Consider the following 25,611-nt stretch of genomic DNA (forward strand, 5'->3'; position numbering starts at 1 on the left):
CCTGTTGCCAATTACATGCACAGTCTATATAGCCGACGTATACAGGGTTGTTAAACAGTGGATATAACAGTTACATGTTTTCACACAAACAACATCACAATTAGCAACATTATCTCAATTTGATCAATACAGCTGTCCATAATGATAGCTATAAAGGTTTGGCCCCAAAAAGATGGCCGCGACCATACATACTTCAAGAAAATGGCGCCAAACTATTATAAAAGAAGTCCAGGCACGGTGATTGTCCTATCACATCCCGCGGACGAAGCCACGTGACCATGTGGCGCAACGCGTTGGGGAGCGGCTTTGACATCACCACGGCAACCCAACTTCAGTAACGGCGGGTATAGACAGTGTGTGTAGACACACGGAGGAAGCCTGTCACATCCGCATTTAGCGGTTTTATCTATTACAAAGCGCATTGAAATTGACATGTGAGGGCATATAGAGGGCAATAAATAAATCTTTTTATTAAAACGATAAGGCACCAAATATCTCTTCTTTCTTCCACTATACTAACGAGGAGAAAAATAGGGAGATGGAGCCACATCCAGCATCAGAAGGAAGCAGAGATCATCATGTCCATACAAGCACATTAGAAGTGACCAATCCAGGAAAACCCAGGGGAGGTCCAAAGGATCTCATCAATACAAACCTCTTAAAAGCTGTGTCAGCCCAGCAATAGGCTAACAAGAAGGTGAGCCCATAAAAGGGTCAATATTCAAGCAAGGATTTATTTCTACAGTTCCTTATATACAGCAATTACTATTGTGGACACGAATAGAATACTCCGCTATTATTCATAGACTTTGGACACCATTTCATTTTTACATTCTTTTTCATCTTTTCATTTTCAAAATTTTGTGATTATATTTCATTTATATTTTTTATTTTTATTTATTTTTTTATTTTTTTATATATTTTTCTATTATTCATAATTATTATTCATTTCTTATAAAAAAAAAAAATTCACACATATATATCCAGAAAATCTTTTTGCTGTACTTTATAAGGATTTCTCTTATTTTTTCATATGTGAATTATTCATGATAAAATCCAGCCAGTGTTTATTAATAACAATCTAATATATAATTTATATAGATATACCTTATTGTAGGGGCGCGGCCCTATCTATTAACTTACATTTTATCATCCTACTATTCCTGATATGAGTTTGTAGTCCCTGCTACTACAGGAAACATGCGGGCGATCATTTACACCTTTTACAGCAGGACAGTAAATATCAGAACACAATTCAAACATCAGACCAACAGCAGGAAGTCTGCTAACTGAATGTGTAATGCAGTCTGTCATTAGCATTCCCAGAGTTCCCTCTGCAACATAGTTGTATCAGCTGTTGGTCCTGTCTGTAGATCTGTTATTTTCCCACCTTCTGTAACAGGGTGACAACCCTGATCATTCTGCAGGAACATTACACAGCAGCGTTGTCACCCTGTACAGGGAAGTCTTAGATAGATTATAAGTAAGACACACAACAAGTAAAGCCCAACTTCAGCTAACACTTCTACAGCAGTTACAGCAACAGGTTCTCTATAAGGTCCAACCCCCCATATGAATGACAACTGACAGTTGTGAGCACCCCCAGCAGTGTTATAGGATTTGCCCCGACCCCTCCAACTGCCATTTTTCCCAAAAGACTTGGCCTTCTACAGGAAGTAGACAAAAAAAATCTACTGGGAGGGACAACAAAAAATAAAACAATAGGAGACTCGGAAAAACAAAACCTGCTCTGCTAATGACAGATTTCATTATTAATGTCATTACTGATTTTGCCCATAGTTACACTTTGGTGCCAACGTTGTAATATTTCCAGGGAGAAGAAGTTTTCTTTACAAACTTTCCACCAAAAAGAGATGTGTGCACTCAGAGTGATTATTGTGAACCCCAATCAGAGGAATGTCAGTCCCCCGGAAGAAGTGGTAGGAATATGACCGCACACTCAGCACTTTGTAAGTTCAGATCTCTGGCAGTTGTATTGTGTGATTAGTCTATGGAGAGGAGTAATAGCTGGAAAGAGAAAACATGGAACAAGGATTTCTGATCTTCACCTGATGGAATCCCATTTGGCAGAACCACATGGAACACAAGTGGCCAGCTGGGCTTACGTTTTACTGCTGAATACATCCCCTAAATCAGCAGTAACTCAGTATTGGAAGGCCTGCATCAGCTTGGGATGTTGTTTTCTCACTGAACAGAGACTTCTTTCTAGCTGGTGTCACAGCCGCAGACCTGCCTGAAAGGTTGTCACCCATGAGAGGATATCCTACAACCTCACAAACACCCCCTTTCCTCTCTCTGATCACAATCTCATCACCTTCACAGTCTCCTCATCTTCAAACACTTATCCCTCCAATCAGCAATCACCTGCAGAAACCTTCACAACTTGAACCCTTCTCCTTTCCACTCTGCAACTGACCAACTCTATGACAGAATCTCTCCCCTGTCCTGCCCTGACCTGGCCACTGCTGTCTACAACAGTTCACTTTCATCCACATTAGACTCACTTGCTCCCCTAACAACACAAAGCATCAGGCCCCGACCATTACAACCTTGGCAGACTGACAACACCAGAGATCTTAAATGACATAGTCGTGTGCTGGAGCGAATGTGGCGTAAAACCAAATCTCACCAAGAATTCACCCGATATAAATCTGCTTTCTTAACATACAATTCCTCCCTCCATGCTGCCAAACAAGGTTTCTCAGAAGCCCGTCTCACCACCTGCCCCCTGGATCCTGTCCCCTCACAACTACTACGGTCACCTCTTCTTCCATCCTATGCTCCCTCACATCTTCAATCTTTCCATCTCTGCTGGTGCCTTCCCCTCCCCTCTAAAGCATGCGCACATCACTCCCATACTTAAAAAGCCCTCCCTGGACCCCACCAACCTGAACAACTTAAGACCCATCTCCCTGCTCTTGTTTACCTTTAAACTCTTAGAACGCTTAGTCCACAATTGCCTGAGCTCCTAACTCACCAACAACAACCTTCTTGACCCTTTACAGTCTGGCTTTCACTCACTACACTCCACTGAAACTACCCTACTAAAACTCGCTAATGATCTACTAACTGCTAAACCAATGGCCACTGCTCCTTACTCTTACTACATGACCTCTCTGAGGCTTTTGATACAGTTGACCATCCCCTCCTCCTCAAAAAACTCCACTCTCTTGGCCTCCAAGACTCCGCTCTCCTGGTTCTCCTCCTACCTATCGCAGTGCTCCTTCTGCATTACCTTTAACTCTGCCTCCTCCTCTCCACTCCCTCTTTCTGTAGGGGTTCCTCAAGGTTCCGTCCTTGGACCCCTACTCTTCTCCATCTACACCTCCTCCCTTGGTCACTTGATAAACTCCCATGGCTTTAAGTACCATCTCTATCCTGACGACACACAAATCTATCTTTTTCCTCCTCACCTCACCCCTTCAGTCTCCTCTCGCATTACTAACCTACTAAGCGACATATCGGCATGGATGTCACTCCACTTCCTCAAACTCAATCTTTCCAAAACTGAGCTCTTAGTATTCCCCCCAGCCTGTGCCCCTTCCCCCGACTTCTCTATCAAGATCAATAACACAATCATCAGTCCCTCCCCTCATGCCAGGGTGCTAGGTGTAATCCTAGACTCCCATCTGTCCTTTCAGTCCCAAGTCCAAATCTTGTAGACTTCACCTCCGCAACATCTCCAAGATACGGCCGTTCTTAACCTTGGAAACCACTAAGCAACTTATTCACTACCTTGTTATATCTCACCTTGACTATTGTAACTCTCTCCTCATTGGCCAAACTCATTGCAGGCGATCCCCTCTTCAGTCTATCATGAATGCTGCTGCCATAATCCACCTTACTTACCGTTCTGTATCAGACACCCCTATCTGCCAATCCCTCCACCCCTCTCTGCCAATCCCTCCACTGGCCTCCATTCAGTGTCCTCCACCAATCCCTCCACTGGCCTCCATTCAGTGTTCTCCACCCCTCTCTGCCAATCCCTCCACTGGCCTACACCCCTCTCTGCCAATCCCTCCACTGGCCTACACTCAGTGTCCTCCACCCCTCTCTGCCAATCCCTTCACTGGCTTCACGTTGCCCAACGGATAAAATTCAAAACATTAACAATAACATATAAAGCCATTTATAACTCCGCCCCAAATTATATCACCAATCTTGTCTCCAAATATCACCCAAACCGTCCTCTGTGTTCCTCGCACGATCCCCTGCTCTCATCTCCTCCTCTCATGCTCGTTTCCAGAGCTTCCCCCATCCTCTGGAACTCTCTACCCCAATTTATCAGACTATTGCATACTCTGCTTACTTTTAGGCGATCTCTGAAAACCTCTCTCTTCAGGGAAGCCTATCCTGCCCTCAGCTAATAATGGAATCTTCTACTCTTCCTACCAGTCCATCCCCCACAGTTACTACCTTTTGTACCACTAGCCCCTCCCTCCTAGATTGTAAGCTCCGAGGAGCAAGGCCCTCCTATCCCTCTTGTATTGAACTGTATTGTTGCTATCCCGTTATATTGTAAAGCGCTGAGAAAACTATTGGCACTATATAAATCCTGTATAATATTAATAATATTAATGAGAGATGAAATGTGGAAAGAAGGCATTGATAATGGGAGAGGAGATGGAACATGTAATGGGAGGAGTGGACAAGGTGGGATTAGCTGGAGACCTCAAGCCTGGCTGATGATGTGTCAATAGTCAGAAGAACCTGGAATGGGCTCTCCCACTGAGGCTTCAGAGACTTGGTAAGATGACAATAGACCCCATCCTAGTCTCTGGTACTGAGGCAGTGTTGGTCATGTATTACCTCAGGATCCAGAAATGAAGAAAATGCTTGGAAACACAACTCAGTTGGTGAATCATGAAAATACATTGCATGTACATTCAAAGCTCCATAAAAAAGATAAAGATGAGAATCATGAGGGAAGCTGTTCATTTATTGATGCTTATCTTAAAAAAATTATCAAAATATAAAATATTCAAATCCCTTCTAGTTGTGTATTGATGGACATAAGCACTAAACTCAGTTCATCCAATCATTACATTCCAGTTTGCACAGATTTTAGTTTGTTTCTTTTAAGGTAACATTTTATCTTCTCCCTTCTTCTCTAGCTTGTGGGATGACATTGGGGATGTGAAACTAACTTGTGACACCTGAAACTTCTTTAATATCTCTTTTCTTCCAGAATTTAATCTATGCAGAAATATGTGAATTCTCCGGTGATAGATTAGACCGGCATTAACTGTAAAAGTTTTGTCACATTGAGAGCATTAAAATGGCTTCTCTCCAGTGTGAACTCTCTGGTGTCTGATAAGATCTGACTTCTGTGTAAAAGCTTTATCACATTCAGAACACTGATATGACTTCTCTCCAGTGTGAATCCTCTGGTGCGTGATAAGATCTGACTTCCCTGTAAAAGCTTTATCACATTCAGAACACTGATATGGCTTCTCTCCAGTGTGAATCCTCTGGTGTCTGATAAGATCTGACTTCTGTGTAAAAGCTTTATCACATTCAGAACACTGATATGACTTCTCTCCAGTGTGAATCCTTTGGTGTGTGATAAGATCTGACTTCTGAGTAAAAGCGTTATCACATTCAGAACACTGATATGGCTTCTCTCCAGTGTGAATCCTCCGGTGTCTGATAAGATCTGACTTCTGTGTAAAAGCTTTATCACATTCAGAACACTGATATGACTTCTCTCCAGTGTGAATCCTTTGGTGTCTGATAAGATTTGACTTCTCAGTAAAAGCTTTATCACATTCAGAACACTGATATGACTTCTCTCCAGTGTGAATCCTCTGGTGTCTGATAAGATATGACTTCCATGTAAAAGCTTTATCACATTCAGAACACTGATAGGACTTCTCTCCAGTGTGACTCCTCTGGTGTGTGAGAAGACTTGACTTTACTGTAAAAGCTTTATCACATTCAGAACACTGATATGATTTCTCTCCAGTGTGAATCCTCTGGTGTGTGATAAGATTTGACTTCAGAGTAAAAGCTTTATCACATTCAGAACACTGATATGACTTCTCTCCAGTGTGAATCCTCTGATGTCTGATAAGCTCTGACTTCTGTGTAAAAGCTTTATCACATTCAGAACACTGATATGACTTCTCTCCAGTGTGAACCCTCTGGTGTGTGATAAGATCTGACTTCTGAGTAAAAGCTTTATCACATTCAGAACACTGATATGGCTTCTCTCCGGTGTGAATCCTCTGGTGTCTGATAAGCTCTGACTTCTGTGTAAAAGCTTTATCACATTCAGAACACTGATATGGCTTCTCTCCGGTGTGAATCCTCAGGTGTCTGATAAGATCTGACTTCTGTGTAAAAGCTTTATCACATTCAGAACACTGATATGACTTATCTCCAGTGTGAATCCTCTGGTGTCTGATAAGATCTGACTTCTGTGTAAAAGCTTTATCACATTCAGAACAATGATATGACTTCTCTCCAGTGTGAATCCTCTGGTGTGTGAGAAGATTAGACTTCTGAGTAAAAGCTTTATCACATTCAGAACACTGATATGGCTTTTCTCCAGTGTGAAAAAGCTGGTGTGTGATAAGATGTGACTTCTGAGTAAAAGCTTTATCACATTCAGAACACTGATATGGCTTCTCTCCAGTGTGAAATCTTTGGTGTATTATAAGGTATCTCTTTCTTATAAAAGTTTTGCCACACTGAGAACACTGATATGGCTTCTCTCCCTTGCAAGCCTTTTGGTGTGTGATATATTTTCTCTCCATTGTAAAATCTCCAAACAAGACGTTTGAAATGACTCGTCTTATGTATATATGGGTTGGACTTTATTGTAAAGCCATTGTCACTTCCAGAACACTGAAATTACTTTTCTCCTGCTGGATCAATGTGGAAGAGGATCCAAACCATGACTTTTAGAACACAGATATGACTTGTATCTCGTATGAATCCTCCAGTGAGCTGCAGTAAAGACTTTCAGTCAATTAAGACAAACATATGTCTTGTTTTCCATGTGACTCAGCTGTATTCATGAAGACCAAAATGTCCTAAAACCTGGTTCATCAATCTACCTGTAGAGAAAGAAAAAAGAATTGTATATAAAGGGCTACATAAAGTTTCTTTCTATTTTTAATATTCATTACTAAATATATCTTATGAATAGAAAGAATATGTACAGCATTATCTACAGTATTTTTTTTAATCAAATAGAGTTTATTAATAAAGTTTATAAGTGCGCACAGTATTCCCAACATTCAGCCCAGACAATGGAGTCATACATTCTCACGTATAGGCAGTTGTGGCACTGTTACAGATCATACAGAACAATAACTTGCTTTGTCTATGGTGTCACTTTTACCTTTTATAAACAAATGAACAGAGAAAGTAAGAAACAACCTAGAACAATTCAGCTGTACACAGCAAGTAACTCCCCCCAGTACATACATAGATAGCTGACACCGATCAATGAGGCCCATGTCTACAGGATCATACCCCAAGTATGGGTCTCCAATGTAGTTGGCCTCAGAGACTCTGCTCTCTCCTTGTTCTCCTCCTATCACAGCGCTCCTTCAGTGTTTGCTATAACGCTGCCACATCCCCTTCACTCCTTCTCTCTGTCGGGGTTCCTCAAGGTTCTGTCCTCGGACCCCTCCTCTTCTCCATCTACACCTCCTGCCTTGGCCAATTGATAAACTCCCACGGCTTCAACTACCATCTCTATGGCAATGACACACAAATCTATCTCTCTACCCCTCACCTCACCCCCTCAGTCTCCAATTGCATCACCAGCCTACTAAGTGACATATCGGACTGGATGTCACTCCACTTCCTCAAACTCAACCTTTCCAAAACTGAGCTTCTAGTATTCCCCCCAGCCCGTGCCCCCCCCCCAACCTCTCCATCAAGATCAACAACACTATTATTATTATACAGTATTTATATAGCGCCAACAATTTGCTCCACGCTGTACATTATAATGGGAGACAGTACACGGTGGATGAGTCTGGCTGCAGAATTCAGAGTAGACTGAAGCAAGGATAGCCTGTGTTGGGGTAGGCCGGTGAGGAGGGAGTTACAGTAGTCAAGTTGTGATATAATAAGGGAGTGAATGAGTTGCTTTGTAGTTTCTGGAGTTAGGAACGTGCGTATTTTGGAGATAGTGCGGAGGTGGAGTCTGTATGAATTTGTCAGCGATTGGACCTGGGGCTGGAAAGACAGATTGGAGTCTAGAATGACACCTAGTACTCTGGCTTGCGGGGTGGGACTGATGGTGACGTTGTTGGTCGTGCATGAAGAGGTCAGGGGGGGCACGGGCTGGGGGGAAATCTAGGAGCTCGGTTTTGGCAAGGTTTAATTTGAGGAATTGGAGTGACATCCAGTCTGATATGTCGTTCAGAAGGCTAGTGATTCGGGCGGAGACTGAAGGGGTGAGATGGGGGGTAGAAAGACAGATTTGCGTGTCGTTGGCATAGAGATGGTAGTTGAAGCCATGGGAGTGTATCAGTTGACCAAGGGAGGAGGTGTAGATGGAGAAGAGAAGGGGCCCGAGGACAGAACCTTGGGGGACCCCCAACAGAAAGGGGGAGGTGGCAGCATTATAGGTAACACTGAAGGAGCGTTGTGATAGATAGGAAGAGAGCCAGGTAAGAGCGGAGTCTCTGAGGCCAAAAGAATAAAGTTTTATTTTGAGGAGGGGGTGGTTGACCATGTTGAAAGCCGCAGAGAGGTCGAGGAATAGTAGCACTGAGTAGTGGCCATCGGTGAGGTGGGAACTCCGGTGATTATAGACTAAGCGTTCAAGGAGTTGGGATGTAAATGGCAGCAGGGAGATGGGTCTTAAGTTGTTCAGGTTGGTGGGGTCCAGGGAGGGTTTTTTTAAGTATGGGAGTGATGTGCGCATTCTTCAGAGGGGAGGGAAATGTGCCAGTAGAGAGGGAAAGATTAAAGATGTGGGTGAGGGAGCGTAGGATGGAGGAGGAGGGTGATCGTAGGAGTTGTGAGGGGACAGGATCAAGGGGGCAGGTGGTAAGGTGAGCTTCAGAGAAGAGCTAAGTGATTATCAGTCCCACCCCTCATGCCAGGGTACTAGGTGTCATCCTAGACTCCAATCTGTCCTTTCAGCCCCAGGTCCAATCACTGACAAACTCATGTAGACTCCTCCTCCGCAACATCTCCAATATACGGCCGTTCCTAACCTCATAAACCACTAAGCAACTCATTCACTCCCTTATTATATCACAACTTGACTATTGTAACTCCCTCCTCACTGGCCGACCTCATCGCAGACTATCCCCACTCCAGTTCATCATGAATGCTGCTGCCAGACTCATTCACCTTACCGTTCTGTATCAGCCACCCCTCTCTGCCAATCCCTCCACTGGCCTCCACTCAGTGTCCTCCACCCCTCTCTGCCAATCCCTCCACTGGCTTACAATTGCCCAGCGGATAAAATTCAAAACACTAACACTGACGTATAAAGCCGTTCATAACACTGCCCTCAACTACATCACCGACCTTGTCTCTAAATACCACCCAAACCGTACTCTCCGCTCCTCGCAAGACCTCCTACTCTCTAGCTCCCTTGTCTCCTTCTCCCATGCTCGTCTCTAGGATTTTTCACGGGCTTCACCCATCCTCTGGAACTCCCTACCCCAAGCTATCAGGCTATCGCCTCCTCTGCTTACTTTTAGGCGCACTCTGAAAACTCATCTCTTCAGAGAAGCCTACCCCGACCCAGGCTAACTACTGGAATCCTCTACTCCCCCAACCAATTCATCCCCCACAGCTAATTACCTCTTGTACCACTATCCCCTCTCTCCTAGATTGTAAGCTCCAAGGAGCAGGGCCCTCTAATCCCTCTTGTACTGAACTGTATTGTTACTGTACTGTCTCCCTCCATAAAGTAAAGAGACCAAGAGGAACACTCGAGGAATATTGAACACCAACATTATAATACTGGTCATATCGTTCCACTTTTTGAGTAATTTTGGACATCTCCAAAACATGTGTATCAAATCCCCGACATCACCACAACAATTGGGGTCATAAGGGAAAATCCCTCCTGTCCTAGCTGAACAATTGAGCTGGAGTCCTGAAAGCTCTATGCAAAAGAAATGACTGAGTTTTTGTGAAGAGGACAGAGAGATGAGAGGTATAAAGGTCACAATCACCTCCCACCACTCTCTCTTATTTTCTCTGTTTCCCATTTCTTTCTATAAGTCTTCAGTAAGAGTCAAAAGACTGGAATAAATATATGAGAGATCATGCCTTTCCCACTGGTTCCATCTGAAGCCCATTAACAAGTGTGAAAGTGATGTGAAATCTGTATCTGTAGGAAGTAGTAACCGATGGATGGGATCTAATGTGTCTACTAAGTCCCACCTGGTAAGATGTTGAAGTTGGGCAGCTATAAAATAAAGTCTAGCATTTGGTATTGCTAGGCCTCCTTGGTCTTCACCATACTGTAGAGTAGTGAGTTTGATTCTAGCTGACGGCTTCTTCTAAATGAGTTCCCCAAACTGGGAGTCTATACTGGAGAACCACTTACGAGGTGTCCACATGGGAGAATTGTGGAGTATATAGAGGAATTGTGGGGTCCATATCTTCTCTTGTTCATAGATTTTATTGGAAAGAGATAATAGTTTTACAAGGAGCTCATAACAATGTGATTGCAGGACTCACCAACAGTAAGTCAGAAGGGGTACAACCCTTAGAGGTAACGTACAGGTTGTAATTTGTACAGTACAAATAATATCTTCATACATTAAAGTGGAGTTCCAGTGAAAATTAAAAAAAATAAAAGTCGGGGGGCGTGGCCGAGCCGCGAGTGAAGATGGCCGCATAATTCTGGAGCTCCCGCCGGCCGGATCCTACCTTGCTGTCGCTCTGCACTGACGGGTGAGACATCTCCCCTCTGCTATGGGGAAGACCGACAGGTCACCCTCTGGGGCCAGATTGCGGTCCCCGCGGGGTCAGAACACTCAGGAGAGGCATATAAAGGAACTCTTCCGCTCCCAGCAGAAAGACGGGCCGCAGCCCTCTCCCTCTCCAGCTTCATCCCCCTCTCCCCCTCCCTCTGCAGTCTCTGACACAGGCTCTACAAGCACAGCTGAATATGCTGTGCTGGACACAGTGCCACAGCTGGATTCATCACCTGCTACACATTCCCTATCATCCCTACCTCCAGGCTGTGGCAGCTGATATAAAGACCACCTTAACCACCACATTAACCTCTGCCCTCACTGAATTAAGGGATGACATCCGCTCTGTGGGCACAAGGGTGGAGCGGGTGGAGCTGGATACCAGGCAGAATCAGGCGGCAATTTCTGATTTACAACAACAATCAGCGCTGCACGTGACGACCATTCGAGATTTTTATAGACACATTGAGGACTTAGACAATCGTGGACGCAGACGCAACATTAGGGTCCGGGGCCTTCTTGAATCAGTGGAACCTTGTGATGTCCCTAAAGCGTTAATAGCTATCTTTAATGATCTCCTAGGTCGCCCACCTTCAACCATGATTGCTATTGAACGTGTACACCGGGCGACCCGTCCTAGTGGGGGAGACACAGACCCTCCCAGGGACATAATTTGCTGTCTTGAAAGTTACCCGCTTAAAGAGGATATCCTTAAATGCGCTAGGGGGAGAAGACATCTTGCTTATGAGGGGGCGGAGATACAGCTATATCAAGACCTCTCCAATCTGACCCTGCAACAAAGGCGGGCGCTGCGCCCCCTATTAGATACTCTCCGCACGCGCAACATCCCCTATAGATGGCGGTTTCCGTTTTGCCTTTCTGCTCAAGTGAATGGCCGTAATTTCAACCTACGAGTTCCTGAAGAACTGCCATCTTTTTGCTCTGCTTTGGATATTCCTCCGATTGCCTTACCTGATTGGAACGGGTCTATGAGGTTGCCACGTGCCCCAGATCTGAGAGCTGAAGATGGTGCAACGGCGGGCCTAACCCTGCTCAACGACGGCGCCGGATGGTCCCTTCAACACCTCCAAGACTCCCTGCAGGGGCCTCTATGGACACTTCCAGTTCCACGGCCTCCCCGGCGCACAGGAAGCCTCGGCACGAGAACCAATGATCCGCTACACCAGCAGGCTTTCAGCCTCCGTTTTTCCAGTCTTCCTGTTGATTTGTGATTGGCCAGCTACTTTTGCTTTGAGTAGGGCTCTACTGGTTTGTCCCAACGGTTACTGTTGCCTCGTTACAGTCGCTCCCGCAGGCTTTAGTCATCCATGTTGATATGCCACCTCCCCAGGTTTTGGGGTGATATTTATTAGCATACAGGTCAGGAGACTTGTTCAAGATCGACACCCGGTATACACCCCATTAGTTTGCGGATTCTCCTTGCTCTAACAAGCCTACTGCTCTTGCTATGGATCTCTGTGCCTATTGCATCATGGAGCTATCTCTCAGCAGTATATTGACTACTGAAGAAGAATGGTCTTGCTCCCACGGCAGGGGTCTCTATCTCCTTCCGGGTGCCCGGTTCACTTCCTGTCTTAAGCTCCTCTTGTTCCGGTTTGGTGAAAGCTCTCGGGAAGGCCGGCTCCTTCAAGTTTGTACTGCACTACAAGCCCAGGCCGCGACCCGGCTTCATCTGAGGGATTTTTGCAGCCTTTTGGGGTCTATTTGACCGGAGGGAGTTGCCTCTGCTCCTGCTTCGGACACGTGCTCTATATGATACCCGTGGTTACATCTGATATCCTTTTTGAGTTCTGCACTAGATACGGGATTTTGATGAGGGGCAGTTGTTATTTAGGGGGAGGGGGGTGGGACGGGGGGGAGAGGGATCTACCTCACAATGCTGCTGCCAGGGGATTGATGGGAGCTCTGTTACATTCTGAACGATGCCGCGTGAATGACCATCACCTCTGCGCACTTTGTTTGAGGCCTCACGGAGCCGGTTGGTGTACTCCCCTGTGACCTGCTTTTATGTAAGCGCTTACGGCTGTTTTGGGGCTCTATGCTTCCCCCCAGTCCTGGGGGTGTGCCCCCCCCCTCCTTTCAGCATTGGTTATGGGAGAGGTGCTGCTCATTCTCGTGGGTGTCACAGGGGTTTTGGTAGAATCCGTTCCATATTTTGCAATACTTAGATGAGCTCGTCTCCACGGGGTAACAGTTCTGGCACTGAGTCTGGGGATCCTGAGTAGTACGGATGCCTGAAGCTGGGGTATACTGTTTTCTAGGGTTCTCTCCTGACCTCAGTTTTTGTATTGAAATTTGTTTTTCCTGTATGGCATTTGTTCATATGTTATGTTGTATTATTGCTTCTTTAATTGATAAGCCTGTATTACTCCTTACGGCCTCTCACAGATCCACTGTTTTACATGTCCTGCCTGTAGGTTCTGTTCTTATACGGATATAATTTGCCCTGTCCTCATGCAGGATTGGTTAGCCCCTCGATATCTTCTCAATATGTGTATTGGAATATCTGTGACCTATTATCCCGTCACTGTTGCCCCTTTTTGCCAGCGTGCCCGCCGCGGGAACCCGCATACGCCTCCTGGCTTGTCACCTCTTGGGGTTGTCCAAGGTCTTTTCCCTTTTAGTTTGGCCTTTACAGTACACAGTATTACATGCCTTGCTTGAGCCCCCCCTTTTCAACACTCACCCTCCTTTAGTTTTGTCTTTTTGGTTATGCACTTTACAAGGCGACCGGCCGGCGGTTGCTTCACTCTTGGCTCAACGCTTACTTCGTTCCCTACACAGTGAGCTCTGTGAGCTTTCACTGACCTCCTACATTAGGCTACTATTATTAGTTTTCTCTCCTCTACTTTTTCTTCTCTCTCGTTTTTCTCCCCCCCCTTTTTTTTTTTTTTTCCTTTCTTTCTCTCTCTCTTTGGCTTTAATTTCTTTCTTTTTCTATTTTTCCTCCTTCTTTCTGTACTCTTCCTTTCATACGTGGACTAGCTGGTCTTCTCCCCGAGCCGTGTAGTACTTTCCCCCCCCTTTCCTCCCTCTCTTTTTTTTTCTCTCTTGGGAGTTCTCTTTCTCCTTCTCTTTTTTCTCGCTCTCTACCCCCTTACTTCTCTCCCTCTTCTCCTACACCACCCCCCCCCCCTGTTTTTTTTTTTTTTTTTTCTCTCCTCCCTCCCTGCACATTTGCAGTTGTGTCATCAGGCTTCCGCGAACAAGCTCGGCAGTCATGCTTTCTCCCGCCTCTAACGCGGGACTGCTGTCCTTAAAAATTCTTTCACTCAATGTTCAGGGTTTGAACACTCCCGAAAAGCGATCTATGTTGCTTTCTTACGCGCATAAGCAAAAAGCGGATATACTCCTCCTCCAGGAAACGCATTTTCGCAGGGACTCCATACCCAAGCTTTTTAACTTCAGATACCCTACTGTTCTTCATGCCACCAATCCACTGGCTAAATCGAAAGGAGTGGCTATCCTGTTTGCCAGACATCTTCCATTCGTGCTACAGGATTCCCTTGCTGACCCGGAGGGCAGATATCTGTTTGTAAAGGGCTCTTTTTCCAACAGACCCATCACACTTGCCAACATTTATGCTCCCAATACCAAACAGGTCATGTTCATGCGTATGACTGCTGCTACTTTGGCTGAGTTTCAATCGGGTATGCTGATACTGGGGGGGGGACTTGAATGTCCCATTAAACCCATTGCTAGACTCCTCCTCCGGCAGTTCGTTTTTGCCTTTTAAGGCCCTTAGGCAGATACATTTGCAGTTGCAACACTTGCAATTACATGACTCCTGGCGCACACTCCACCCCACTGTTAAGGATTACACGTTCTTTTCTCCGCCGCACAATAAGTATTCTAGGATTGATTACCTTTTTCTGTCACAATCGGACCTCCCATTTCTACATGCTGCTTCTATAGAGCCGATGGTCCTCTCCGATCACCACCCCATAACCGTAACCTTGCGGCTCCCGGAGAAATTTGCTCGCTCGAAGCTATGGCGCTTAGACGCCTCGCTTCTAGCAGACTGTGCTATTGAATTCTCTCAGCTAACTCGTCCCAAACTCAGCGGGGGCATTGGGCTCCCTGACCTACACCGCTATTACTGGGCGTGTCATCTTTCCCGCATAGTCGACTGGCACATTCATTCTGCTTCCAAAGACTGGGTCCTTTTGGAGAAGGCATTTTCGCCCACTCCCCTACCATCGATCCCTTGGCTATTGCCGAAACACACACCTCAGGTTCTCCTCTCCCATCCTTTGATAGGTCCCACGTTAGAAGTTTTCCGCAAGGCTTGTAAAACGTCGTCCGTTTCAGACTCTCCTAGTCCCTTGACGTCGATCCGCCTGAATCCAGATTTTCCCCCAGGGTTGCACAAGGATTTTTTATCAAATTACTGGCCACACGATCAGATTCTAGTACAACATTTTCTTCACTCCGGCAAGGTGAAAACATTACAGGAGCTGAAGGTTAGCTTGAATATCCGCGAATTCCCTCTCTGGGCCTTTCTTCAGATTAGACACTTCCTGCTTTTCCATAAATCCCGCCATAATTGGACTCGCCCTGTTACTCCATTTGAATCCTTATGCTCTAAATCCGAACCGCGGATGCATTTGATCTCTGAGATTTATCCTCTCCTAGGGGACAGCAGGACTTACACTTCTTTTCCCTCTTGCCGTGCGTGGAACAGAGACCTAAAGACGGATTTATCGGAGTCGGATTGGGACCGCATTTTTATGTACTCCCACTCCTGCTCGAGTAATGTTTCGACGCAGGAAAATGGCTACAAATTAGCCACTAGATGGTATCGTACTCCCTCCAGACTTCATCGGTTTAACTCTTCTGTCCCTGACGTGTGCTGGAGATGTGGGACACCTGATGGCTCTTTCTTACATATTTAGTGGTCCTGTCCACTTATTCAACCATTCTGGCAGGAGGTCCACCGGTCGGTGACTTCAGTGACCACTCTGCCCATAGTTTTCTCTGCTGCTCAGCTATTGCTTCATCATACCCCCATTCCTAGGAGTCATTATTTCAAGTCCCTAGCGATGCATATGATCAACGCAGCCAGACTCTGTCTTCCTGTGCTATGGGGCTCCACTCACCCCCCAACTATACGCGATTGGCTCAATCGAGTAAGCAAAGTGGCGGAAATGGAGGAACTGATTGCGACTGCACTTGACATGCCAACTAAATACTCACATGTTTGGGCCTGCTGGACCCACTTTGTAACTACCCCTGAATTCGGATCTCTCATGGGTCGGGATACCTGATTGAGCTCAGCCCTACCTCTGGTTATGCCCTTGGTTCTTTCATAATCTGCGTGGTTATGACCTCTTTTCCGGTAATTTATATTTGCCTGCTTAGCTTTGGTGAGTGTATAAATTCTTGACACTCTCATTTATGATCTCCAATAACAATGTTGACACAAACTTCGCAGCCCGGACCTTTCGCTTCCCTTGCTTCCCCTTTTTTTTTTTGCCTCTTATCCCCCTTTCTCCCTCTCCCCCTCCTCTCCCCCCCCCCTTTTTTTTTTTTCCCCCTCTTTCTCTTCTCTCTCTCTACTATGACTCCCATTCTTTTCCTTTTCTTTCTTTCTATTCCCCTTTTTTCTTTTCTTTCTCGACAACCTCTTAGTCTTCGATCAGGCTTAGTGTTCATTTTATCCAGGATTACTTGGTATATGGTTAGCTTATCTCCTCTAGGATAGTCAATGGTACTCACGACATCTTCTCTTATACTGCGATGCTCACTTGGCCTCATGATAGCGTACTGCTTTTGGTTTAGGCTCTGAAGGTTCATTTCCTCCATGCATAGGCCAGTACGCCAATATTCACTTGGTGGCAGTAAGCTGTTATTACCTTCTATATTGTACATTTTTGAACCTTGAGTACTACAGGCCTATCTCTGCCGTAATTTGCCATGCTTATGTTATCCACAGTGTCGCACTCTACCATGTTGTTTCTTCCTGTATTTTGGTTTAAGCTGTGTCTATGACCTGATTGATGCTGTGTGTGCATTTCTTTATATTTTCCTGTAACATGTTGTCACTTCTAAATAAACTTTTATGGAAAAAAAAAAATAAAATAAAAGTCAGCAGCTACAAAAACTGTAGCTGCTGACTTTTAAAAGACGGGCACTTACCTGTCCCTCGATCTCGTGGTGTCCTCCCCGCAGCCCGTTTCACCGGCCGCCCTGTGTTTCCAGTGCCGGCATCTTCAGTGTGGGCACCCAGCTGTGACAGCTTGCGGCTTCACATCCGGGTGCCCACTGAGCATGTGCGAGTATCTCTGTGCTTTGTGAATGGTCCTGTAGTCTTCTAGGACCTTTTATGTGTCCCAGAAGACTACAGGGAGGGAGGGGGGAGGACAACCCCCGCTTCTGATCACCTAGGTGATTGCAACAGAAGTGGGAGCGGGTACCTGTCAATTTTGGTTACCCCCCCCCCAAAAGGTGCCAGTGGGGTCCTTAACCACTTGCCTACCAGGCACTTATACCCCCTTCTTTACCAGGCCAATTTTCAGCTTTCAGAGTTGTCGCACTTTAAATGACAATTGTGCGGTCATGCAACATTGTACTCATATGAAATTTTTATCTTTTTTTTCACACAAATAGAGCTTTCTTTTGGTGGTATTTACTCCCTGCTGGGTATTTTTTTGCGCTATAAACAAAAAAAGAACAAACAATTTGAAAAATAAAGCTTTGTTTGTTTCTATTATAAAATTTTGCAAACAGGTAATTTTTCTCCTTCACTGATGTGCGTTGATGAGGCAACACTGATAGGCAGCATTGATAGACAGCACTGATAGGTGACACTGATGATGGGTACTGATAGTCACCACTGATAGGCGGCACTGCTGGTGGCAATGCTGGGCAGCACTGGCGGCACTGCTGGGCAAAGGTGGGTGGCATTGTTGGGCATTGATCCTCTATGCACCGATCATCCTCTGACAACTGCCGGCAGTACGTTCCTCATGCTCTGACAGCGTGAGGAAAGTACAGTTGAGAACCGGCAATTGCATTTCCTGATGACCAGCATGTCATAGGATACAGCAATCATGGAGATCGCCGGGGGCACGCAAAGAGCGCGTTCTGGGAGGACGTCATATGACGGCCTCCCAGAACTCGCCGGCCTCAGTGCAGCCATCATTTGGCTACCTGCAGTTGGCAACTAGTTAAAGCAACACTTCCCCTTTTGGGTGGAGCTCTGCTTTAACTTCAGCAAGAGATAACAGTGCTAGAGTATCAAGGGAGGAGTCAATGTAGGGACTGAAACATGTTATATACTCTATAGTATCATTTCTGGTACTCTCACAGTGGGAGTATAGATTTAGTACTTCAACCTGTATACAGATATCAGTGGCAGACGAGTGGGTGACCTGTCCGCCTCACTGAAAATTCAAACTGATAGTGTAGGTTGCCCCAATTGGGAAAACCCCATAAGGGATAAAGAGCTAATGAGAGGAAAGGTGAAAAGGAAGAGAGCAATGGAGAGATAAGAGCAAGAGTAGTGAAGAAAGGGGTACAGATAAGGGGGGAGGAGAGGAGGTCCCCAGGGGGGAGGGTGTGTGCCTGTATAGAGTAGCAACTGAGTAGTGGGTTACCTACTGGACTCAGGACTACAAAGAGAGTAAGGTTTCATCAGAGTTTGAGGGTAGGAAATGGTCAACCCATGGTTGCCATAGTTGTTCATTTTTATGCACTCTGTCTAATAGGACGGCTTCTACTTTGACATGTATCGTGGCTCAAGTGACACTATTCTTAGTTTCAGTGGTATTGAGGTGGGGGGATTTCCAGGCCTTCACTATGGTTTGCTAAGCCGTGATGGTGACCTACAGGAGTAGTTTGAATTGCCAGTGTGTCACTTCTTGGGCCTTATGCACGTAATGGAATGGACGCTGCTCAACCGACCCCAGTCCAGTGTTGAGGAATGGCCTCAGCTGCCATTCTAGCCACGCCCTCTGATGCATTTCACCCCGCCCACTAGGGCTTGGTCACACTGCATCCATCCCTTTACTTGTATTGGCTGACACTGGAATTGCTCAGACTCATGCTCCCTTCTTCTCACTTGCCGGTGGGGTGATCCCTTTCCTTCCATCCATAGCTTGGAGACACACCATAAGGTATACTTCTTGGGGCTTGTTATTAAATGAGGCAGTGGCCGGATGGATATATATACTGTAACTTCTTCATAAAGAACTGTAGGCATATGGAATATTTTGCACCAATACGTTTGAACAACCGGGCAGGTCCACCACATGTGAAGGTGGGTAACTGCTTCATAGCAGCCATGGAAACAAGTCAGGGATTTGGATGAAATGAATGCAGTAATCCGGGCAGGGACCAGGTACCTGAGGGGAGAGGTCTTTGCTATAGGCAGCACTGGTCACATATATATATATTAGGGCATCAACTCTTGTCGGCTTCAGCTCTGAGGAAAGGGACACATCCCCGAAATGCATCAGCAGGCTGACTGCACCACCAGTCGGACGCTGCCATCAGTTTGGGCCATCACTGTGGCTTTTTAGGCTTTTTCATGTACATATTCTGTGAGTATGCTTCTTTTTTACCAGACCATGAGAGTTTTGTGGTTAGTCTCCATGGCTACTATATTTTGGGAGGATTTCCAAATGTAGATTTAATCCCATTCCCACTTGGATGTTTATGGTATGAAGTGTAAGGTGGTGGAGCTGGTAGCTGTGTATATAAGGTGGAAATCAAACCTCTGACATGGGGGTCACATTTACATATGTGTTCAAACCTTGTCATGTCTGGGAGGGAGGGGGTTGGTATGTAAGTGGGAGGAACAAAAGTGATTGATCTGAAGATATCTAAAACTTTCAGGTCTAGATATTTTGTGGGAGTCACATAGGGTTTGGAAGGGTATAAAGGAGTCTGGTGCTGTGAAATTGTAAGTTTGAACTAGACTAGCTCTAGGACAAGCATGAAAAGAAGATGGAGGCATCCATGCCGGATAAAAGCCTGGAATGAGGAGGTATGCCATGAGTGGGTTATGGGGTGACTGTAAGGTGTATCAGAACTCTAGACTGTCCCAGATAGATAGGTAGTGTTGAGTAATTGGGTTTTGGAGTGAGTGACGGCCTCTTGGGTGTAGCCATAATAAATTGGCATCTGATAAGGGGTCACAATCTACTGAATCTATAGTGACCCATGGGGGGAGGGGGTCACTTTTACTGCGTGATATTTAGAGAGTTGAGCAAGATGTGCAGCTTGGAAATATCTTGCAAAGTTCAGAAGCCCCAGACCACTCTAAGTTTCAGTGAGGTACGGATGGACCTGGGTAGATGCAGCTTAATAGTGCCCCATACATAAGTGGTGGGTGACACAAATATGCAGAGGAAACAAGAAGGTATATCTATGGGTAGGACCCAAAAAAGGTATAATATTTTAAGCAGAATTGTCATTTTTTACAACCGTGATACAACCCATCCATGAGAGGGGTAGTTTGGACCAGGATTTCTGTCATGTTTCACATTACTGTCATATGCCTTTCAGTGTTCTCTATATTTTGTCTCTGCTCCTCCCTTTCCTCTGGTTCAGTTCCTGCTGTATAGATAGCCCACCCCCCTTCCCAGTAATGCATTTCAGCAAGCCTCATGTCTCAGAGCACATTGTGATCTTTTGACCTATCAGATGTTCATTGTTGTAAGATTCTCTTAGTATATAGAATAAACTTCACAAGATCTACAAGAGATCATCTCGATTGAGTCACTGACTGTGGTATCCAACTGAGATTGGAGTTATCACTATCTCATCACAACTGTAAGTTACAGAGATCACACTTTCAATGCTTAGATTGGAGAGACAGAACAGTCAACAGATCAGTGAAATGTCTTCACAGGATCCTTGCTATCTGCACACAGTGAGATGTTACATAGATGGATATAGCAGCTACAGAGAGTGCCACCATCTCTACACACGCCTGTACATGTCTGCAAGTATATCTCAGCATAACACCCATGAGTGTCAGGACAAATTATTGATGTGAATGTCTTACAACTGCAAGTTTATACACTGCATCTGTATGCATTAGCACATGGCTTGTCTGTGAAATTATAAGTGAAAGAAAACCTTTCTGCAATCATTGCCTAGGAAACCTGAACTCACCCACAGAAAAATTGATACATTTCTCTGTAAACTTTCTATCAACCCCTCTCCTTGCTAACATGATGTTTCAGAAAAGTAATATACAGTCTGGGGAAACTAACACACAACCATAATCAGCGCTTCTTCCAGAGCAGGACTTAAACCCTGAATTATACAAAACGCTTAAAAAAACCATCCTGGAAAATTCAAGAGAATCTTCATGCTGACAAGTTAGAATTGCTGTCTAATATTAATGACTTATGGACTAATACTGTTAAATGCCTGTCTGCTGCCTCCCAACAATCTCATGAGCCATTACAACTAGAGAGTGCTATCCAGCAATTGAATGTTGCTTATGAGAATTATCAAACACTGTGTGTTAAATCTATTGCTCTCTTAAAGTGGTACAACACTCAAAGGTCATTGGAAGAATTAATGAGTTTTGAGGCGCTCAATCTTGAAAGAGACAATGTAGTAGTGCAAACAAAGACAAAGGCAGAAGTGAGAATAACACAGCTCCATGAATCCAGATCTTATCGCTCTCCATCTACTAGATGCTCCTCAAGATCTTCCAAATCCATACAATCAAGGTCTTCTACACTCAGTCAACAACTAATAAAAGCCCGTGCTGATGCTGAAGCTTCTAAAATTCAGGCAGCTTTCACCCAAAAGAAAGCAGAAATGGAGGCTCAGGCCGCACATCAGAAAGCAGAGAAAGAAGCTGAAGCCACACAGCAAAAGGCAGAAATGGAAGTTTTGGAAAAACAATGTGAGCATGCCACAGCCATGGAAAGGTTAAGGGTCTTAGAACAAGCCGCTAGTGAAAACGAAAGAGGCAACAGTTCCAGACACTCAGTTGTATCTTATGTCTCAGATTCTTCACACACCTCTCCAGAACGTCAACTTTCTGTCACAGCAGTCTCTTCTCTGCACCTACTGTACCTCAAGACAATTTTCCCTTATATCCTCCAATACATCAGACTGCAACATCTCAGATAGCTGCAGACACTGGTGTGTATTTAATAGACCGTCCATCATACTTTGGCACTAACACAGTACCTCCTAGCAAATGCACTACTCTACAAACTAACATGCCAATGAACTTTAAGCCAGTGCTGGTACTGAATGACTTAGCAGCAACATATGTTGCCAAGTCACTCCACGTAAGTCCACCGCCACAACCAACTCTGTTCCACCTGCAGTCATGCACCCAAAATCAGAAAACACGGACATGTCAAAGTTTGCTAAATACATGCTCCTCAGAGAACTTGTTAAGACAGGCCTCACCAAGTTTGATGACAAGCCTGAAAATTACAGAGGCTAGAAATCCACTTTAAGGCCACAATGAGTGACCTAGACATCAATGCCACTGAGGAATTAGATCTACTCATCAGATGGCTAGGTCCCCAGTCTACTGAACGCATCAAGAGGCTCAAAACAGTTCATATTGACAACCCTGCTGCAGGCCTTAATGCTTCTTGGGGCAGACTTGAACATATCTTTGGCAGCCCAGAGGCCATTGAAGATGCTTTATTCAAAAGGTTGCAAAGCTTTCCATGGATGTCTGCTAATGGCAATCTTCAAGAACTCCGTGATATTCTATTAGAGCTTCAACTTGCTAATTCTGACATCAACTTACCTGGTCTCAGTTATCTTGACACCTCTCATAGCATCAAACCTATTTTTCTCAAGCTACCATATGGAATACAAGAAAGATGGGCAGCGCTTGGATCAAAGTATAAGGAATAATATAGAGTTGCCTTTCCTCCTTTTTCCTACTTCTGTGAGTTCATCAGAAGAATTGCAGACACTGAGAATGACCCAAGTTTCTCATATGGGGACTCAAACCTTCTCCGTACACTCTCTACAAGACCTATGAACACACTTATGTCTCACGGAGACCGTAGATATCCAGCGTTAGTGAAAAGGACTAATGATCTACCTGCACCTGCTACAGTTCTTGAAAAGACTGATCAAAACAAGAGAATTGAGGACCCAACTCGCCAATGTCCAATACATAACAAACTACATCCACTTAAGAAATGTATCGGCTTCAGAAAGAAAACTCTCAAAGAACGTAAAGAACTTTTGAGGAAATTTGGGGTTTGCTACAAATGCTGTGCCTCCACGGAACACTTTGCAAAGGACTGTAAAGCGATCAAATGTATAGAGTGTGACCGTGATGACCATGTGCAAGCTCTTCATCAATATTCGCACAACTCTGCTACGCTCACAAACAATCTTCCTGAGGCAAAACAAGGCGGGGAGCGCCCAGATCAAGCAATATAATGGGAGACAATACAGCAACAATACAGTTCAATACAAGAGGGATAGGAGGGCCTGATCCCAGGAGCTTACAATCGAGGAGAGAGGGGCTAGTGGTACAAAAGGTAGTAACTGTGGGGGATGGACTGGTTGGAAGAGTAAAAGATTCCATTATTAGCTGAGGGCAGGATAGGCTTCCCTGTAGAGATAGGTTTTCAGAGATCGCCTAAAAGTGAGCAGAGTAGGCGCTAAATTGGGAAAGAGAGTTCCAGAGGATGGGGGAAGCTCTGGAGAAGTCCTGGAGAGGAGCATGGGAAGAGGAGACAAGGGAGCTAGAGAGCAGGAGGTCGTGCGAGGAGCACAGAGTACGGTTTGGGTGATATTTGGAAACAAGATAGGTGATGAAATTTGGGGCAGAGTTATAAATGGCTTTATATGTTATTGTTATTGTTTGGAATTTTATCTGTTGGGCAATGGGAAGCCAGTGGAGGGATTGGCAGAGAGGGATGGAGGACACTGAATGGAAGCCAGTGGAGGGATTGGCAGAGAGGGATGGAGGACATTGATTGGAGGCCAGTGGAGGGATTGGCAGAGAGGGGTGGCTGATACAGAACAGTTAGTAAGGTGGATGAGTCTGGTAGCAGCATTCATGATAGACTAAAGAGGGGATAGCCTGCGATGAGGTAGGCCAATGAGGAGGGAGATACAATAGTCAAGGCGAGATATAACAAGGGAGTGAATAAGTTGCTTAGTGGTTTCTGAGGTTAAGAACGGCCGTATCTTGGAGATGTTGCGGAGGTGAAGTCTACAAGATTTGGACAGTGAATGAATTTGGGACTGAAAGGACAGATGGGAGTCTAGGATTACACCAAGTACCCTGGCATGAGGGGAAGGACTGATGACTGTGTTATTGATCTTGATGGATAAGTCAGGGGAGGGGGCATGGGCTGGAGGGAATATTAAGAGCTCAGTTCTAAGGGTGCACAAAGTTAGTCATCAAATCAACGGTCCACACAATGTACCATATGCTCAACGTCTGGACCTAGGATGGGTCATCATAGGCAATGTCTGCCTAGACCAGGACAGGAGGTCCTACTCAGTCTCTTCCCCTTAAACCACATGTCCTGTCAAATGGACAAACAACTTGTTCTGCACAATGACCACATAAATATATCGTGAAAGAAAGACTGTTTGAAAAAAGGTGCACAACGGCCCATCATACAAGACAATAAGAAAGTTCTTAATCTCTGGGATGACAACATCAGCAACACAGTGTCTGAGGTAACCACTAAAGATATTGAGTTGGCAGCTACCATAGAAGACAAAGAATTCTTGAAAACCATGAGTAAAGAGCTCTACCAAGATGATTCCAATAGTTAGTAGCACCTCTACCATTTTGTACCCCAAGAAAGAGACTACCAAACAACAGGTACATGCAGAATCACGGTTTCTTTAAATCGCAGTGTGAACCAGAAGCCTGAGATGAAAAAGCACTTTGTGGACTTTATGCAGAAAGTGTTTGAGAGAGATCATGTTGAGCCTGCACCTCCTCTTACAGAAGGAGAAGAATGTTGGTACCTACCATGCTTTGGCGTCTACCATCCTCGCAATCCTGATCAGATTAGGGTGGTCTTTGACTCAAGTGCTCATCATGAAGGTGTCTCCCTCAATGACAATCTTCTCACTGGGCCTAATCTGAACAGCAATCTCATAGGAGTTTTACTTCGCTTCAGACAAGAGCAAATTGCTGTTATGGCTGACATTCAGCAGATGTTCCACTGTTTCATCGTCTGCGAAGACTACAGAAACTTCCTCAGGTTTCGCAATAATGATGCCAACAATGAAGTCATAGACTACCGAATGAAGGAACATGTTTTCAGTAACAGTCCTTCTCCTGCAGTAGTAATTTATGGACTGAGGAAAACAGCTCAAGAGGGTGAGAAAGAATTTGGATCTGATGCAAGATAGTTCGTCGAAATTAATTTCTATGTAGATGATGGACTCAAATCTCTGCCCAATGAAGAAGAAGCTATTGACCTTCTTAGTAGAACCCAGAACATGCTTGCCACTGCAAACCTCAGACTTCACAAAATCATCTCTAACATTGACAAGATCATGATAGCCTTTCCTTCTGATGATCATGCTGTCAGTGTGAAGAAATTCCAACTAGGATCTGACCTGTTACACAACACAATCTTGGATTGCTTTGGAATGTTAAACAAGACACATTCACATTTCAAGCATCAGCCTGTGACAAGCCCTTCACAAAGTGAGGAGTATTTTCTACAGTGAA

The 25,611-nt window shown here is 45.0% G+C and overlaps 2 protein-coding genes and 1 long non-coding RNA gene across 4 annotated transcripts in view; 1 reads left to right on the forward strand and 2 right to left on the reverse strand.

Annotated features, from left to right (window-relative positions):
- LOC149470567 (uncharacterized) overlaps positions 1-25,611 on the forward strand; it is a 389,981-nt gene that overhangs the window by 257,459 nt on the left and 106,911 nt on the right. The window lies entirely within an intron of this gene.
- Positions 1-25,611, reverse strand: part of LOC149470570 (uncharacterized) — a 218,358-nt gene that overhangs the window by 114,980 nt on the left and 77,767 nt on the right. The window lies entirely within an intron of this gene.
- Positions 991-25,611, reverse strand: part of LOC149470571 (uncharacterized) — a 35,304-nt gene continuing 10,683 nt past the window's right edge. Inside the window, exon 2 of the mRNA XM_089662278.1 lies at positions 991-7,082. Within this exon, the coding sequence (XP_089518404.1) occupies positions 5,295-6,779 (1,485 nt within the window). The 5' untranslated portion in view covers positions 6,780-7,082 and the 3' untranslated portion in view covers positions 991-5,294. The remainder of the gene's footprint in view (positions 7,083-25,611) is intronic.

This window comes from Staurois parvus, unplaced genomic scaffold, assembly GCF_062004578.1.
Source record: "Staurois parvus isolate SC_StPar_1 unplaced genomic scaffold, SC_StPar_1.0 ptg000038l, whole genome shotgun sequence".
Taxonomy (NCBI): Eukaryota; Metazoa; Chordata; class Amphibia; order Anura; family Ranidae; genus Staurois; species Staurois parvus.